This window comes from Talaromyces amestolkiae (genome assembly GCF_001896365.1).
Source record: "Talaromyces amestolkiae strain CIB chromosome Unknown scaffold14.1, whole genome shotgun sequence".
In the NCBI taxonomy this organism is placed as follows: domain Eukaryota; kingdom Fungi; phylum Ascomycota; class Eurotiomycetes; order Eurotiales; family Trichocomaceae; genus Talaromyces; species Talaromyces amestolkiae.
The window spans coordinates 641329-659976 of NW_024468050.1; the positions used below are offsets into that span (position 1 = coordinate 641329).

The window sequence follows — 18648 nt, forward strand, 5'->3', positions numbered from 1 at the left end:
GCCACGGCATCTCCCGCCACCTTCCCCAGCCTCGTGGTCCTCATTTTTCTCTCCCTTGATACCTCCTACTACGTACATACTACAACATTCGATCTTAACGATTTACGACATTCCATTCCCCCCTCCCCCCCCGCAATACTCAGCACATTCCATGAATTAATACGCTTTGATTGTGCGATAAAGAGCTTATCGATCGCTCAATCGCCATCGCCATCGCCGCAATGGTGTTCAAAGCTCTAATGGGCGGCGGCAGTCGCGAGGACCTGAGCTCGCGGGGATCCGTCCGTCGCAAGTCGTCTTCTACGACCGGTGGTGACGACTCTGGTCGCACACCGTCGTCCCGCCGTCATTCAAAAATATCTTCAGCTTCCAGTGTATCTTCCAGCCGTAGGCCAACACGGGGTGACGACCGTGACCGTGGGCTGGGAGATATAAGCGGCAGTCGAAGTGTAACGGGAGACTCGACGACGACCTATGTTACCGCCGAGCCAGCCTCATATGATGATGAACCTTTAATAATTGAACGTACTCCTCGATCAGATCGCGATGACCGGCAGAGATCAAGTCGCGATAGTAGTGATCGTGATTCGAAGCGGAATTCAGAAAAACGATACTCGGAAGAGCGGTCGAGCAGAGATGGTACGAATGGCCGAGATCGTACGCGGACTCGTGCACAATCTGGAGATACTGCTGCGCACTTTGCTGCTGAGATTGCGAATCCCGGGTTCAATCAATTCCCTATGCAATATGATTCCTCTAATATACCTGGCACCTCAGCTCCCTACCATCCTCCGCTAGATTCGCATATTACACAACAATTTCCAGGACAATTACCAGACACCATAGCGCAACCCTACATCCCACCAAATCCTGCAGGGTTTGCTGCCGACTACTATAATGATCAAGGCCAGTCAGTCGCTCACCAACCGGGAGTGCGCCCTCAGGCTCCAGAAATTATCATGGGTGCCGAACCCCATCTGCAGGCGGCATCTCCCATGGCCAATCCCCCACCCGAACCAAGCAGTCTTGGTCAAGTTGGCGCGGCAGCTGAGTACTATGCTGCCGGCGACTCATTTGCAACTTCATCGACTCCCGCCTCTTCCAAACCACCGAAACCAAGCAAACCCTCAAAGCCATCATCTTCTTCAAGACCTCCCAAGCCAACCTCTGCGTCCTCAGTGGCTGGAGAGGCCGCAACCTTTGGTATCGGCTCAGAATTGATGAACCAAGCTAGCACCAACTACCCTACGACTTCTAGTGGTCAGTCAAGACCTCCGATGCAAGCGACTGGAGGTTCTTCATCATCCCATAATGGTGTAGGTTTGGCTTTAGGTGGCGCGGCTGCAGGAGCTGCAGCAGCTTATATGCTCAATCATCATAGCGAGCAATCAAACCCGAATGCGCAACATACCAACCAACATAATGAGTCGTATGGGATAGGCATTCCTACAAACGGAAACTTTCAGCAGTCTTCTTTCCAAGGAACTCCTAGCCCATACGCACCGCCTGGATACGCCAATCGCCCGCCATTAGGACCTTCGTATTCTTCTGGAGGTATGCAGCCCGGATCGCTGGCTTACCATCAAAAACATCATGGGCCGCTTTCCGCATTTGTCGACTTTTGGAGAGACCCGGAAGGTGTCGGCAAGTTTGAAGACTACACCGAGGCTATCGGAGTGTGTAAATACTGTTTCGAGCCCGGCACAACGTCCTTGAACGCACCACGAAAGCATCACTATGACCGACGAAGGCGCTCTCCTGTCGTTGATAGATACGGCAGTAGCAGTCGAGTTGACAAGTTGACTCGCTACAATTCGTCTGAGGATGAAAGCCGGCGCAAGAAGTCAAAAGGCAGTTCGTGGTTGGCAGGTGGCTTAGCAGGTGGACTCGCCGGCTATGTGGCAAAGTCCTTGTTCAGCAGTAAGGATTTTGAAGATACATATAGTGTGCGATCCGGTGCTCGTGTCGAGTCATCGCGCCGTCATACCTACGACGATGAGAGTATGGTATCTTCGAGCAAGGCTAGTTCCACGTCCCGTGGCGTGGTCTCGAAGAAACGATCGAGTGATGATAAGAGTTCGGTGTTGAAAGACTCTAGGACTTATCGTTATTCGCGTCGCTCTTCTCGCTCGCGTTCGCGATCGACCTCTAGAGACCGCCGAACCAGCAGTGGTCTCAAGGAAGCAGCAATTGGTGCAGCCGTCGGAACTGCATTGACTGCGGCCGCGACGCGGTCTTCTGAGAGGAAAAGGAGTCAAGATAGGTCTGCACAACGCCACAGAAGACGCCAATCTGATTCTTCGGGAAGTGTCAACTTTGAAAGCTCCCGAAGACGCGGCAGATCTAGTCCCAGAAGCTTCAGATCATTCTTTACCGCTCCATCGGCCAATCGCCGGAAGAAGTCTTCTAGGAAAGAACGAGGATTCTTCTCATTCGGCAACTCGTCTTCTTCCTCCGGTGACTTTGATCTTGCCTTTGGCGGCTCTGAGGTCTTCGGTTCGACGGTAAGTGGTCGATCTAACAAGTCGAGCAAGTCGAGCAGAAAACAAAACGTCGACGCCGAGATCTTGGGTCTAGGACTTGCAGCTAGACAGCTTGCGCATTCATCATCTCGCAAAGAGTTGACACCTCGCGATCTCGCTCGACCTCCGAGTTACGGGCGGCCCTCGAAAGTCGAGGATGAAGAATGGGAGGACGCTGAATCCTCAGATTCTGCCGTCTCTACGAATTTGGCTTATGGTGGAAGTGCTATTTTTGGAAGTTCAGAATCTGTTACTTCTGGATCGTCCTTTTGGCCGTGGAGCTCGAGCTCGCGCAAGCAGAAGAAAGCCCAGAGGCAGTACTCGCAACCTCCTCCAACCAACGACTACCCCTACTACTCTAATGACTACGCCAGTCAAGATGGCTCTAGCGGTAGAGGTAGTCTTCAGCAAGTCGTTCCGGTTCCAACAAGCGATCCGACACGGTTTGATGTCGTGCGGATGTCGACATCTTCGTATCCGAATGTACAGCCTCCGTTGGTACGACCTGGCCCAATACCCCTTCAGCAGCCCCAGCCTTTTACTCCAGTCTCTCAGTCGGTTTACTATCCCACCGTCACCGCACCCGTCGAACCTCTTGTGCAACGCATTGGCCTAGAGGACAATTCAAGCCGAGATATACAACGGCAACGTCGCAGTAATTCCTCTCCTGTTCTACCCACGGCGCCTCTTGATGGGCCCTCACCAGGAATTCTCAAGCGGAGATCGACAGCGAAAGACCCAGGAACAGTCTCATTTGACCTCACTGAGGAACAGGCAGACCGAGAAGAAAAGCTTACCCGCGGGAACAAAAAGCGGGATCGTCAGCGGAAAGAAGAATCTGCAGCCTGGAGTGAGAAAGTGGATGCACTCGCTGAGCTAGAAAGGAGAAGGGAAGAGCGCCGTCGCCGTGAAGAAGCAGAGGCCGAGGAAGTTGCTCGCAAGGTCCGACAAGAGAAACGTCTCAAGGAAACCAAGCTTGATGATCGCCCATCAGTCCTTTCTAATGGAGAGAGAAGGCATGTCGCGGAGGACATGACACAAACGAGTGATAACGGAAAGGGGCCATCTTCATCTTCATGGGTTCCACCGGCAATTGCTGTTGTCGCAGGAGCTCTAGCCGAAAAAGCATTAGAAGATGATCGGTCTAGTGCATCTACTAGTCGATACGGAGAGCGTAGCAAAAAGCGGCGATCTGAACGACGTAACGCCTCTGAAAGCCAATCAGAAGTAACAGAGATCCCTCGTGAAGCACCTACTCAAGCAGTCGTGGAAGATGATGACGAGCACATGGAGAAAGAAGAGCACATTGCTAGAACTTCTTGGACAGTCCAGAATCAGAGTCCTGCCGCTCACGAAAGTTACGAGGATTTCTTCACGCCAGAGGAATTGCGGCATCAGGACACTCATGAGGATTCCTCGCCTAATATCGTCGAGATTATTCCACGTTCTGAGCGCCGCGTTGAACCATATCTTGGTAGCGATCTTGACAAGCCAGATCCATCGTGGCCTCCTTTGGTCATTAACATCATCAAGCCAACTCCTCCGGGCAGCTATGACGGTTCTGTGAGAGACGCCCACTCCCCCGTACCCACGACACCGGAGCCAATCGAGAAGGAGGAGCCAAAAGAGGAAGATGTTGAAACGACACCCGTCCGTCCAACCACTGGCTCTCGTGTTTCGTGGGGTGATCACCAAGTTTACAAGTACGAAGTTGAGACGCCTCTCTCCGACAAGGAAGAGCATTTCGAGGAGTCCGATCACCACGAAGCTGCTGCGTCAGCCGATTATCATGACAACGAAAGGAGTTATGAGGCCTTAGTTGAAGAAAAGCCCGTCACTCGTGAACTAGATGAGACTGAGTCCACTTCAAAGCACTCAATGCCGGGTAGTTTCGATGACGATGTTGAGTTCGCAGCCACACTCGCTGCTGGTGCTGAAATAGCCGGCTTTGATCCTACTGTTGTGACTGATGATGCCAGTTACTACGGAAAAGATCACCTGTCGAAATTAAAAGACACTTATCGACCTCCTGCTGTCGAAAGTGTTACCGATCTCGGTGAAGCAGTGTCGGTGCCATCAGGGTCAGCAAGCAAGGGGTTCCGTGCACCAGAGTCTTTTGATTTAGAGGATGTTCATACCGATGAGATCAAAGTAAGCAAAGACGGTCAAACCTCAACTCGGTCCATTGCCGTCACAGAGCCGGTAGATGTCACTATGTCCGAGATCCTCGACCGCAAGTCAACCAAGGAGTTGCGCGATGACGCTAGCGACAGTGTTCCATCCTCACCTGTCAGAGATGAGAGCAAAAAGTCAAAGAAGAAGAAGAGACGATCGAAAACGCTTGACGATCTTGAAATTGAGTCAGAAGAGCGCTCATCAAGACGATCTGCTTCGAGAGATCATTCTGACAGTAAACAACAAGAAAAGTTCGACAATGTAGACTTTGAGCCGACATTGAAACGGGTAGAATCAGCACCTGTGACGGACGACTGGATCGAAGAAGACAAGGAAAGGCGTCATCGCAGATCAAAAGGCAGTAGTTCAGACCGCACTGAATCACTGGATGGCGCCCGTTCTGTTGCCGCATCGGCTCCAGGGGCTGATGAGACTGAGGAGTATAGGTCCCGCAGGTCTTCTCGTAGGTCCAAAGATGAAGATGGAGACCTCGAGGACGACAGCCGCTCTCTCCCCGATATGGACGATGATGGAGAAAAGCGTAGACGGCGCAAACACAAACGTCACAGCGGAAACTTTGACGATGCTGCCTCGGTAGTCTCCTCGCCAGCAAAGATAGATGAGACTCGCGAGAAGCGTCGCTCACGTGAGTCGTCGGTAGCCTCTACTCAGCGGTCCAGAGAGCCCGAAAAGAAAAGCGGTGGGCTTTTCGGCAGTCTTTTCGGCTCAAAGACAAATACAGAACGCTCTTGGTCGACTTCCGGAAAACGTGAAACACAGTCAGAAATTGGTGTCGATGACAGTACGTCTGAGCGTAGACGCAAGAAGAAGTCTTCGTCACGTAGTAGCTTGAGCGGTGATGGGCCTGATGGTTGGGATGTGGCAAGCGAAGCCGCTCAGTCAACAATGGATCTCTCTCAGCTGGGTAAAGCACTGGACGGCGAAGATGGAGACAACGACAGCCAATCGGCCCGCAGAAAGAGAAAAGAGCAAAAGCGGCGAAACAAGTATGAGGAGATTGTTGATTCGGCTCGTGATGCACCAGATAAGGTAGATCTCTAGTCCCTTTTTTTTTTCTTATGCAGCTTTTATGCAGCGTTGACATTTCTTATGTGGAATATGACTGTACAATCTATTACATGTGTTACCCAAAGACATTATGGTGCGATGTTTTCTTCGTAATGATCATTTGCTAAAGTTTTTATTTTTCTTCTTCCCATATAGGATCGATATGCCACCGTCGACGATAATGATAACGACAAAAAGTCTTTTTTAGGGATGCGCCCCGAAATGCCACCGGTAAATAGTTATGAAGAAGATTCGACTAGAGACCTCGTGGGTGGTGCTTCGGGGCTAGCTATCACTACAAGAGCGTTTGGACCTGGCAGTATGAGTATCGAAGATCAGCTGCAGGATGTGAACCAGCGTCTGAGAAGCCGTTCGGTATCCCCTTCGATGGCTGAAAAGACGTTCGAGTTGGCACCCAGATCTCTGAGTCGACCTTCTTCCCCCGGAGGTAGTAATCAAGATGAGAAGGAATTACGAGCGAGACGTCTGTCACTTTTGCGAACGAGTGACTCGCCTACGGCTGTTCCGTTGCATTTCAGGAAACCGCCTACATCTCCGAATAGCTCTCGACGAGTCTCGATGACTTCCCCAGCGCAATCCCCTAGTTCACCGAGACCAGGTCATCGACGTCCCAACTCCGTCGAATTCAAGAATGTGCGCGAAATCCGCCCGCTCTGGCTCGTTGAAAGACATAGTACCAGCAAACTTGACGTCGAGCCTGAGGGACCTCTCCCATCTCTTCCATCGAGCAAGACATCATCCCGGAGCCCCTCCGTCGAAAATCTCCGCGAAGGCTTTGACGACGGCGAAGACGCTGTTACCGGCTTTTTCATGGGCAGTGGTGACTCCGCCTTTAGCTGGGGTCGCAAACCAGTTGATCTCCGCATATCCACGGACCAATTACCTGCTGAAGAAGACGATTTCTTGAACTCGCAGCAAGCGACTCCCACAGCTGAAACATACAACAATAACAACGAACAATTTGGTCCGCCACCGATCAAGAAAGAGAAGCCAAAGTATGAGTTCCATTCGCCATCGGAGTTGCTGCAGGATCCAACTACGTATCAATCTATGGTTCCGGAGCTTCCGGAGTCGTTGGATCGTTTGCCTTCTGTTGCGGGATCAGAGTTGGGTGGAAAGGAACCTGAGATCAAAACAGAGGAAGCACATGTGGTGGAGTCAGCAAGAGACATTGATGTCAGGGATGAGGATCGGCGCAAGGAACACAAAAGTGGTATATCCTCGTTCCTGGCGGGTGCAGGKTTTGCTTCTATTGTTGATGCGGCTGTGTCTGCTGCTGTTAGTGACGCCGAGCCAGCTACAAAGGATGTCGATGAGCATGCAGCAACCTCAAAGGAACTCACTGAGGATGCTGGTCATCAGGAGCAAGCGCCAACTTCATTTAAGCCCGAAAGTTTCGGCGGCTTCGGCAACATTGTAGATGCAGCGGTTTCGAAAGCGGTCTCTGAAAATACTTCTCATGACGTGATTGATACTGAACGCGATCACTCCATGAAGGCAGACGAGGACGTCGCCGCAAAGCACACTCCTTCTTCCAACGCTGGTCTGTTCGCAGGTGTTGTTGATGCTGCTGTTGCAGCGGCTGCCGGCGAAATCCCTGCTGAAGTTGCTCAGCCAGACCTAGCTAGAGATGTCAGCCAACAAGAAGGTACTGTGCGAGAACAAAATGCAGCAGAGATTCCTCTCATTGAAGAAGAGTCCAAAGCTGTCGCCGAAGAAGCTAGCTCGGGTACTTCCAAGAAGCAGAAACGAAAGGACAAGAAAAAGAAGAAAAAGAGCAAAGATCTTGACGCTCCTGCTGACGACAGTGATGAAGGAGAGGCGACCACTGCTCCTGTTCCTGTGGGTGAATTAGATTCTTCTGCACAACCCGAGCCAGTGCCAAAGGCGGAAGCGGCACGGGCCGTACCTGTCACGGACTTTGTTGATGAGCCAGCGGTCGCAGAGCAACAACCTGTCTCGGACGATGTTGAATTCAAAGACAATGATTTGGAAATTACGAATCACATACCACTCGCTGGTGAGTCTCAACAAGTCGCTGAAGACGGCACTCATGATTTGGAAGCACCCACCTCAATTGTGGAGACTGAGTTGTCCCCCGAGGCGGTCACCGCATCTGCGGAGAACGAACAGACTACTACAGGCACCAATGATCAACCACCACATGTGGCAGCGGAGCCTGAAGACGAACGATCTTCGTCTGTGACAGTTACAACTTCTAAATCTTCGAAAAAGAAAAAGAAGAATAAGAAGAAATCGCTGAGTCTGTCGGAATCAGTTTATGGTGAATCACCTGAAGCTGCTTCGGTCGATGAACCACAGATCGAGTCTGGTGTTACTGTTACTGAGAAGCCAAAGTCAATTGAAGAGGTAGTTGAAGAAAAGCCTGTGCTTGAAGAGAGTTCTGCTGGCATGCCGTCTATGACTCCGGAGACTTCTATTGGGGATGTGGCTACTTCTGGGGAAAAGCAGCAGGACAAGCTCGAGCTGGAAGTGGCAGAGTCTGTTGACAGATCTGCAGCCAATGAGGGTGACTTTGTCATCGTCGCGCCAGATGCCGAGGTATCGCAGGATAATGAACAAGACAAGCCCGTCGATAGTCCTGTCGATGAATGGTTCGACTCAGCAGAAACCGCAGAAGTACGGCCTACCGAGCCGGTAGAAATTGCGCAAGACTCTGCTACTGCAGACAAGGAAATGCAGACACCAGATGTTCTCCAAGATATCACCGCTACCCCTGAATCAGTGGAGATAAAACAGACAGAGGAAGAGCTAGTCACAACTTCATCGAGCAAAAAGAAGAACAAGAAAAAGAAGAAGAAAGGCCAGTCTTCGTCTATCGATGATACTGCTTCTCAAGATACAGAACAAGAATCTTTTGTTCCTTCCATTGAAAGTGAAGTCGTACAAGCGGGTGATTCTGAGAGTCAGTCCAGAGATGTTGAAGAAGTGGTACCAGAGACATCTGAAGCCCTGCCTGCTGAAGCTGAAGAATCCGCATCGAAGTCAGATGATGCTTCTATCCCCGTTGTTCCAGAAACTGTAGCAAAACCTGAAGTTTCTGAAGTGGTTGCCGAAGCGCTGACGGAAAGCGAAGCAGCTCCCAAGCAGATCGAAGAGACCTCTGAACCACAGACATTCGATACTCCTAACGAACCTGCTTCATCTGAGATGTCACAGCCAGAAACCGACATAATCTCTACTCAACAGTTAACTACTGAACAATTAACAAAAGAAATTGAAGCAGCAGAGGCGACGCCAAGCCAAGAAGCATTTGAAGAAGTGCCTTCTACCTCTAGCAAATCAAAGAAGAAGAAGGGCAAAAAAGGAAAGCGAGTGTCTTGGGCTGAAGGAGCTGAATTTGCTGTTGAGTCTGAGCCTGCGACTCCTGCAGAGCCTGAAACCCCTGCGCTTGAAGAGACTGCACCTGCTGTAACTTTAGAAGAGCCATTAGCTGCCGCCGAAGAAGAAGCGGTGGTACCTATCTCTGCCGAGCCTGAATCTTCGACTGTCTCTGAAGTCGAGGCTCCACGAGAAATAGAGACAGAAGTGCCAACACCAGCAGAGGCCGTTGAATCTCTAACCCCCTCAAGCGCTGACGTCGAGTCTGCTTCAATTTTCGAGCCATCTTCAACAACTGAAACTGCTGAGAAAGAGCCTTCTATCGATCCTCAATCCGAACAACAAGCCGAAGGCGTTGAGAACCTTGACGAGCAGCCTGCCTTCTTGCCTACCGAATCTTCTCAATTAATCGATGCCAAAGAACCACTCAAGGACGAAGCCGATCAATCCGAGGGTGCAAGTTCAAAGACCAAGAAGAAGAAGGACAAGAAGAAGGATAAGAAGAAGAAAAAGGCAGCTGAAGCTTCTGCGCTCACAGACGATGAGCCTTCTCAAGTATCTGATCCGCCTGTTGATAATACCGTCAAGGACGTGGCTGAGGTTACTACTCCTGCAATTTCCGAGCCTATTGAGACAGCTCCCGCTGAGCAGCCCGCTACAGAGGAACAAATGATGGATGTTGTTCCAGTAGAAACTATAGTGTCTCAAAACGCCGGAGTCTCAGAACCTACTGAGACGGCTTCCGCTGAGCAGCCAGTCCCCGAGGATACATCAAGAGATAATTTTCTGGGAGATGCTCCTGTTTCGGAGCCTACTGAGCCACTTCCTGAAGACAAGCCTATTGCCGAAGAACAAGCCTCAACTACCATTTCTGAAGATATTCCAGAACCGTCAGCTTCCGATGCCACTGCTGATGAGCCGAAATCTATGGACATTGCACAAGAAGAAGAGGAGACTCAGGAAACCTCCTCCAAGTCCAAAAAGAAGAAGGATAAAAAGAAGAAGAAAGCGGCCGCCGCTGCTGCTGTTGCGGCTGCGGCTCTCACTTCGGGACAAGACTCTCCTGAGCCACCAGTCACTGAAGAAGCAAAGGAGCCTGCTGAGACTCTTTTTTCTGACGGTGCAGAAAAGACAGAAGACGTTGTCGAAGAGTCCAAGCCGGATGAAACAAAGGAGGTTGATGTTGTGGAGTCGGTAGCAGAGCCGCAGACCATGGACGAACTGATCGAGAAGAATGTGGAGGAGCCTGTTAAAGAGCCCGTTCAAGAGCCCATCTCAGAGCCTGCTCAGGAGACTGTTCAAGAGCCTGCGGAGGTGCCTGTGGAGGAATCTGTTCAAGAGCCTGCGCCGGAGCCAGTGGAGGAGACAAAGCCCTTGGACCTCACGGACGATGTGCCTACTCAAGAGACTTCAAAGTCCAAGAAGAAGGACAAGAAGAAGAAAAAGGCCACCGATGCTCTCCTGCAGGAAGAGGAACCAACGCCCAAGGAGGAGACTACGGATTCTACTCCAGCTACACCTGCTAAAGCCCCTGAACAGACGGAGTCAGCCACTCAAGAAGAGCAACTTCCCGAGGAGGAAAAGACGGAGGAAGTCATTGCTGCTGAAATCGAAGAGCCTCAGCCTGCCGAAACTCATGTAGAGGTTCCTGCACAAGAAGAAAAGACTCCTGATGTCACAGCAGATGATGAGTGGCCTCAAGAAACTTCCAAGTCCAAGAAGAAAAAAGACAAGAAAAAGAAAAAGGCTGCTGCAGCCCTCACCTTGGACGAGGAACCAACTCCATCTGAACCAGTTGTTGAGGAGGCGGAAGCGAAGCCCACTGAAGCTGAATCGTCTGAACCCCAAGAAATGCCTATCCTCGACGAAACAACAAAGGAAATCACGGAAGAGCAGACTGCTGAAACTCAACATGCAGAGCACCCCGTCGAAGACGTGAAGACTGTTGACAATACTGAAGACGACAGCTGGGCTCAGGAGACTTCTTCAAAGTCGAAGAAAAAGAAAGACAAGAAGAAGAAAAAGGCGGCAGAAGCTCTTCCACGGAACGACGAACCTCAAACACCTGTCGAAGAAGAAGCAGCGGAGCTTGTTGAGACTGCATTACCCGAGGTACAAGAATCATTTGCTGCGGAAGAACAGAGAGCCGGTGAGATTTCTGAATACAAGGATGTCGAACCTGTAGCTACAGAATCTTCAGCTGAAGTTGTACCAACCGAGTCACAACTCCCTGCTGCGGAGGAAGCAAAAGTGGACGATGCTCACAATGACAAGGACGTAGTCCCTGAAGCTACAGAAGCCTCCGCAGAAGATGTCAATGCTGTTCCTGTTGCGGCAGAGGACGAATGGGCTCAGGAGCCTTCTTCTAAATCAAAGAAGAAGAAAGACAAGAAAAAGAAGAAGGCAGCAGAAGCTCTCCTATGGGATGACGAACCCACTTCGTCCGACAGGCCTATCGATGAACAACCTGTCGAAAGCGAGCCCTCTGCCTCCGTGGCTCAAATAGAATCTCCTGTGGACGAAAAGAAAGCAGATGACGCTACAGAAGTTTCCGAAACAGAAATTCCTATTTCTCAAACTCCAGACGAGACCCAGCAAGTCGATATTCCCGAAGACGATAGCTGGAGCCAAGAAACCTCAAAATCGAAGAAGAAGAAGGACAAGAAGAAACGCAAGTCACTTCAATTAGAGGCCACCCAGGAGGAAAGCAAGCCCGACGTTACTGCTGAAGAGACAAAGGACATTTCAGATTTTGCTCTGGCTGTCGAATCCGCTCCTGCTACTGAGGATGTTACGGAAGCAGTTGACGAACAGAAGGAGGTCGACACTTCCGATATGTCGACGCAAGCGATTCCACAAGAAGATTCTGCACCAGTCCAAGCTGAGAACATCGAAGACGAAGGCTCAACGTCAAAATCTAGCAAGTCAAAGAAGAAAAAGAACAAGAACAAGTCCAAGGATGAGCCGATGCCTTGGGATGAAGAGTCTTCGGTCAAGACACCAGATGTGATGCAGGAGGCTGCAAGTGAGGATGCTCTCAAAAAAGAGTTTACTCGTGAAATACAAGAACCTGCAATTGTTGATTCTACGGAACAAGAGAAACAGGAGTCCGAGCAGATTGCTGAAGTGGGCCCAGAAGGTGAAAAGCTTCCGCCATCAGTAGGTTCTCAACTACCTGCAGATGAATCCGTGTCAGTCCAACCTGAAGAACCCGCAAATCAAGAGTCCTTGAATGCTACAGACCTTACAGAGACTACCGACGCTGGGGAGCAGAGCCGTGACGTTTCCTCTCCCGGCGACATCTATGAAGAAACACGGAATGACAACGAATCATCGCAAGCCAAGCCTGGGAAAAAGTCAAAGAAAAAGAAGAAGCGAGATTCGATGCCGTGGGACGACGAACCTGCAGAACAGCAGGACTCTTCGACAGCTCCTATCGCAGTCGAGGCTGGAGATGAGATGACTTTGATCAACTCGCAAAGTGAAGAGAAGCAGCCCGAGCTGGCGCCTCTCGAGGTACTGCAGTCACAGCATGAACCAGTTATGGAAGAGTTCAAGGATCTAGACCCTGATGAAGCTAATGTGGAACCGGAAAATGGAGAGTTGGCAACTGCAGTTACAGAATCAACCAAGCAGCTATCTGCAAAAGAGAAGCGAAAGGAGAAGAAGAAGCAGAAACGTCGTACGATTGATATGGCAGACGAACCAAGCCCTGCGATTGCAGACGACACCCCTGAGGTGACTGCGCACGTAGAATCGCCTATGCCAGACGAACAGCAAAACGACAACGAAGTAGCTGCGGATGATTTTGCGCCGGTTGGAAAAAAGAAGGGTAAGAAGAACAAGAGGCAATCGGTAAGCTGGGAGGAGGAAGTCATTCAAGCCGTCGCCAAGGAGGAACCGAAACCCGACGAGATTGGACAAATTACCGAAAAATCTGATTCGAATTTTCCGCCTCTTAGCGAAGACCTCAATTTGGGACCAAGTCAAACAGAGAATGAACTGCAGGAGACGCCTGTTGAAGTCGAGGGTAAAGAAACTTTTCAGTCTTCCGAAGAGACTCACACCGACCAGAAAGAGAAAGATTTCGATTGGACTGATAACGTGGTGTCTCCGCAGGTACAATCTCAGACAGAAGAATCTCCCTTCCCGGTTCGTTCCCCGATTTCTGATGAACGCGATGATTCCGACCGGAGCCGCCCTACTCCAACTACTGTAGATGACGAAGCTGTAATTCCTGAAGCTGTGGCAGATGATCAAATCCCAGCTGCTGCACAAGAAGAAGGACCAACAGAACTCTCTACAGCTGATTTCCAACCCGTCGACCAAGAGGMAGAGGATATAGACTGGACGGCTTCTAAAAGCTCAAAAAAGAACAAGAAAAAGAAGAAGCAAAAGTCAATCACCACTGCGCCAGATGAGTCCATGATCGTCGAAGAAGTAAACTCGCCAAGGACTTCGGTTGAGCAAGAAGACAAGCCCGACATCGAACAACAAGCTGTCGAAACCGATGAATCACGAGAAATCAAAGAAGGGTCTGCCGTTATCGAAGACTCACTCCTGGTTCCAAAATCAATGCCTATACAACTTTTCGACAATGAGCAACCGAGAGACATTCAAGAAGAGCCTACTCCAGTCGAAGAGGCTCCCTTGGTTTCAGAGCCAGTTCCTCAAACGGAAGAGGAGTTCAAATCTGCCGACTCCCGCAAGAAGAAGGGCAAGAAAAACAACAAGAAGTCTGATGCATGGTCATTCGAAGAGCTAGGCGAAGAGCCTGTGGAGGAGCAGAACACCAAACAAACCCCCATCCAACTACCGGATGATGAAGTCAAAGAGGAGATGGCTGCGGTTGACAACGACGTGACTGAAGTGCCTGAAGGAGTACCTCTAGCCCCAGGACCAGCGCAGGAGGAAGTCCTAGGGGATACGAAAACCACGGATGCCACTGTGATTCCTGAAGAAATACCAGAAGAGAAAAGCGTACCCCAAGAGGAGCTTCCTGAAAGCGACACCGCGCCACTTCCTGAGGCCCCAAGTCGCAAGCTTTCAAAGAGGGAAGAGAGAAAGATGAAGAAGGGGAAGAAGGGGAAGAAATTAGATTTCGAGGAAGAAGAACCGATTGCAGAGACTGTGGAGAAGGAAATAGAAAGTGTCGGCAACGAGCAGATTCCGGAGGCTGCTAATGAGAATGTCAATAGTGCGCCAACCATCGATGATAAGCCTGCCGCAGAACCAATTCTCGAGAAGGCTTCTACTTTTCTGAAAGAACGACAGGGTGCCGATTTGAAACCTGCCATTACAGAGCCCGATTTTGAAGAGGCTCCTGTTGCCCCCAAAAAACAACGGGTTGCCGATGTGAAACCTGTAGAGTCCGTTCTTGAGGCTCCTATTGCTCTCGAAGACCAGCAGGTTACCGATGTGAAGCCTGCTAATTACATTTTAGAGGATGATCCAATTACTTTTGAGGAACAGCAAATTGTCGATACCAAGCCTGCAGAACCCGTTTCTGAGGAAGCTCCTATCAATACCGAAGAGCAAGTAGTCGAGAAGGAAGTTGATATTGTGGCTGTTCAGAAGGAGCCAGTCACGCACAAGCTATCCAAAAAAGAAAAAAGAAAGAACAAAAAGCGCATGACAGAGACCTGGCCGGAAGAGCAGCCACTTGAGGTCAGCAGAGATATTGCACCTCAATCAGATGTCGTTGAGCCTATTGCTGTTGAGGAATCAGAAGAGAATATCGTCGATAATGTCGCTGTTGAAGATACGAATGTTGAACCTGAACAACCTCATGTATCACTTGATCCATTTGATGTGCCAGACGCCGGAGACGAGGGTCCAAATGAGGCCTCTGCTGATTGGGCGATTGACACTGTTGTCGCAGAACGAGACTCTGAGCCCAAACTAGACGCTGATGCAGCGTTTCGTGCACGTCAGTTAGAGCAAGAGGCTGATCTTGCTGTTGCCGCTTCTCTTTTTGGAGAATCTGCCGAGCCAGAACCTGAAGAACTTGTCTCACGTCAGTCATCCAAGAAGCAAAAAGGCAAGAAGGGCAAGAAAGACAAGAAGAATGCTCCACTTGAGAAAGGAACTTTGAAGGACATTGCCCCTGCTTCTCAAATCGAGACAATTCCAAAGGAAGAGATTGCACAAGAGGAATATCACGATACGGAGCAGTCTGAATCCGCGGAAGAAAACTCGCGTTCTTGGCCTTCTGTCGATTTTGACAATGGCTTATCTCGAACGTACTCTGAAAATAAGAACGCACCCAGGTATATTGAGCTCGAACATGAACGTGCAACCGGATTCTTGGCACAAGACACGTCACCTATGATAAACGACTTCCGAGCAGAAGAGCTTCATGAGGAATCGACAAGATCAATATCAGACAACCAGGTGGTCGATGTAGAAAAAACATCTCAACAAGAAGATCGCAGCAACTCCCCCAGTCAAAAAGAAGATGTGGATATGATCATTTCTGCAACAATGGCTGCAGCAGGTTTCTTTCCTTCTACCGTCACAGCACATGCAGAAGACAATGCGAATACGGACATGCATTCTACAAATGGAACTTCAAGGGGATTATCTGACTTTTACGAGCATCGTGATGTATTCAGCGATGAGCATTCAAAATCTTCAATCACAACTTTTGACGCTCCTAAAGAAGAAAGCAAGTCAAACAAGCTTGCCGACATCTTTCCAGGCCTCGAAAGAGTCAAGTACAGGAAGCCCTCTCCCAAGTCACACGAAAAGCAAACCACCAATACCCTTGCTGTGGAAGAGCGAAGCCTACCGCTAGAAACACCTGTCAAGAGTCTTAAGAAGACCCAGTCAAAACACCAACTCTCGAGTCGCGAGTTGCCTGTCACTGTGGAATCAACGTCCAAAGATCGGTCTTCCTCACTCCTGTTCGACTCTTCTCCATCAACCAGGCTAGAACCCACTCCCGATACTACGCGCAGAACCTCTTCATCGCCAATTCGGTTACAACATCAAACGTCCGGTGGCTCTTTACACCGCACACAATCCATCCATGGCCATCACTCAGAGCATGCTAGTGGCTCTCTTCACCGTACAAAGTCTATCCATGGCCACCACTCTGGCACGGCACGCAACTGGCAGCTTGAAGATGAACTGACCCCAACAAAAAGAGCAAGCAGCCAATCTCCACAGCCCCTCTTATACCCTGAGAACCTTGAAGGCCTTTCTCCCCCACGAACACCTCTTGATCCCATCAAAGAACATGACGGCTCTCACCTTCCATCACCTTCTCCGCGACTTGTCATGGGAGAAGGACCGTACAAATTGGAGCGACCAGACAGCCGCAGCAGCGTCCGAAGCTCACGGTCACTGCGCAAGGCCAATCGCAGCATCAGTGGTGATCTTCGAGCAGTGGCAGCAGCTTCTCAGGGCAAAGAACAGCAGTCTAACTCGGATCGGCCTAAGGCCGATTCCCGCAAAAAGGGAAAGGCTGGGCGCCAAGAAGTGGGGCATCATCCCCAGCCACTCGTTCCTCAGGCTGACTCCTTCCACGACGACGACCTGCTCCACGACAACAACCACGACGATGTCCGCGATGACTTTGACCGCCGACATCTCGAAAACCTCCCTTCTTCCTCATCGTACGATCCCGTAACCGACAAGGGCAAGCGCCCCGTCCGAGGCATGTCTGATGTCTACGTAAGTGCCACTGATTTGTTTGTCGCTTGATACTTCTTGATGCGTTTATCGTTCGTTCGTTCGTTACATTCAGCTTCGTTTACAAATGCTCAACCTTCCGCGACTAACCTCTCTGCGCGTACAGGAGGGATGGGGCGAGACTCCAAACTCACCACGGTCGCCGACCCGACCGCCCAGCGTCAGACGCCGTCAAAGCATGCAACATCTTCAAGAACTCGAGACTCGACTCGATCAATTAATCTCCGAGAATCGCCTACTAGCCGCTGCAAAGGACGAGGCTGAACAAAGACTATCGCGCGTGGGGATTGCTCGTCGCAAAAGCGATCAAGCTCTCAATACCAGCAATGCCGACTTGAGAGACAAAGAAGCCGAAATTGCGCGATTGACAAAGTCATTGGAATGGATGCAAAGTGAGGTGCAACGATTGACTTCGGAGAATGAAGCGGTGAATGCGAAGCACGCTGAATTGACTGCGTCGCATGCACGTGAAGTCGATGGTCTTCGTACCCGTCAGCTCGAACTTGCTTCAGGTATGGAAGGAATTGTGCGCGAACAGATATCCGCTGCTCTAGCAGAGAAAGATGCAGAGCTTCGTCGTCTACGTGACGAGCTTGCTGCGGCCCGACAAGCAGTACAAGAACTACAACAACAGATTGTCGCGGCAACAGCGGCCGACGTACTCTCTATCCACGACGAAGACTACTTTGACAATGCATGCCAACGTCTGTGTCAACATGTCCAACAATGGGTACTACGATTTTCCAAACATTCCGATCTTCGCCGTTGCCGTCCATTATCCGAAGTACGAAACACAAATGTTGCGGATCGATTTGACAATGCTATTTTGGACGGCACGGATATCGATGCAATTCTCGCTGACCGAGTGCGCCGACGCGATGTTTTCGTCGCGGTTGTGATGGCTATGATTTGGGAATACGTCTTTACAAGATATCTCTTTGGCATGGACCGGGAACAAAGGCAAAAACTCAAGGCTCTTGAGAAACAGCTCTCAGAAATCGGACCTCGTCGAGCCGTCGCTCATTGGCGCGCTCTTACACTAACCCTACTCGCAAAACGTCCTTCATTCGCAGATCAACGGGTCAAGGACACTGAGGCTGTTGCCCTCGAAATCATGGAGACTCTATCCCAACTTCTACCACCTCCTCAATCGGCTCAAAGTCAACTTCTCGAGTCGTTGAGAGGGGTGCTCCGGCGCGCAGCCAACTTGTCCATCGAAATGAGGACACAACGCGCCGAATATGTCATGCTGCCACCTTTGCAACCGGAATACGACTCACAGGGCGATCTTGCTCGGCAAGTAAGCTTCAATGCATCCTTAATGAATGAACGCAGTGGAATATACAACTCCAATGAAACGCTTGAAGCACAGGGCATTCCAGTGCGCTTAGTGCTGTTCCCACTCGTCGTCAAAAAGGGCAATGACCTCGGAGATGGCGATGAAGAAATAGTTGTTTGTCCGGCTCAGGTTCTTGTGGCCTGGCCTGAAAATGAAAAACCTCGTGATCGCATGTCGGCCCTTGGAAACCGATCTGTGTCCAGCGTGGTGCCATCCGTTGATATGGGAAATATGATCTAACTCATTCTTATTTTAATTCTCTGTCGATTTTCTCATCTGGCGCAACGGTGGCTACTTATAATATTCTTCCTGATCGACCACTGTTCGCCCACGGGATTGGATTCAGTCCAATCAAACGACCATCAAACGCCCAAGGCGTCACACTTGGGCTGTCACTGACAAGGAGTGGTCGATGTGGAGTGTGGCCTTACATTCGGAATTTGCAGTTACTGCTTTTAATACTTGGCGTGAGAGTATATTACATAT

General features: G+C 50.3%; 1 protein-coding gene across 1 annotated transcript; it reads left to right on the plus strand.

Annotated features, from left to right (window-relative positions):
- Positions 1-221: 221 nt before the first annotated feature.
- BHQ10_007180 (uncharacterized protein) lies at positions 222-18402 on the plus strand (the record flags this gene model as incomplete). The annotated part of the gene is made up of 3 exons (XM_040879848.1): positions 222-5747; positions 5922-16805; positions 16879-18402. 3 exons carry the CDS (start codon positions 222-224, stop codon positions 18400-18402), a joined length of 17934 nt encoding a protein of 5977 aa, XP_040735684.1.
- Positions 18403-18648: the final 246 nt, after the last annotated feature.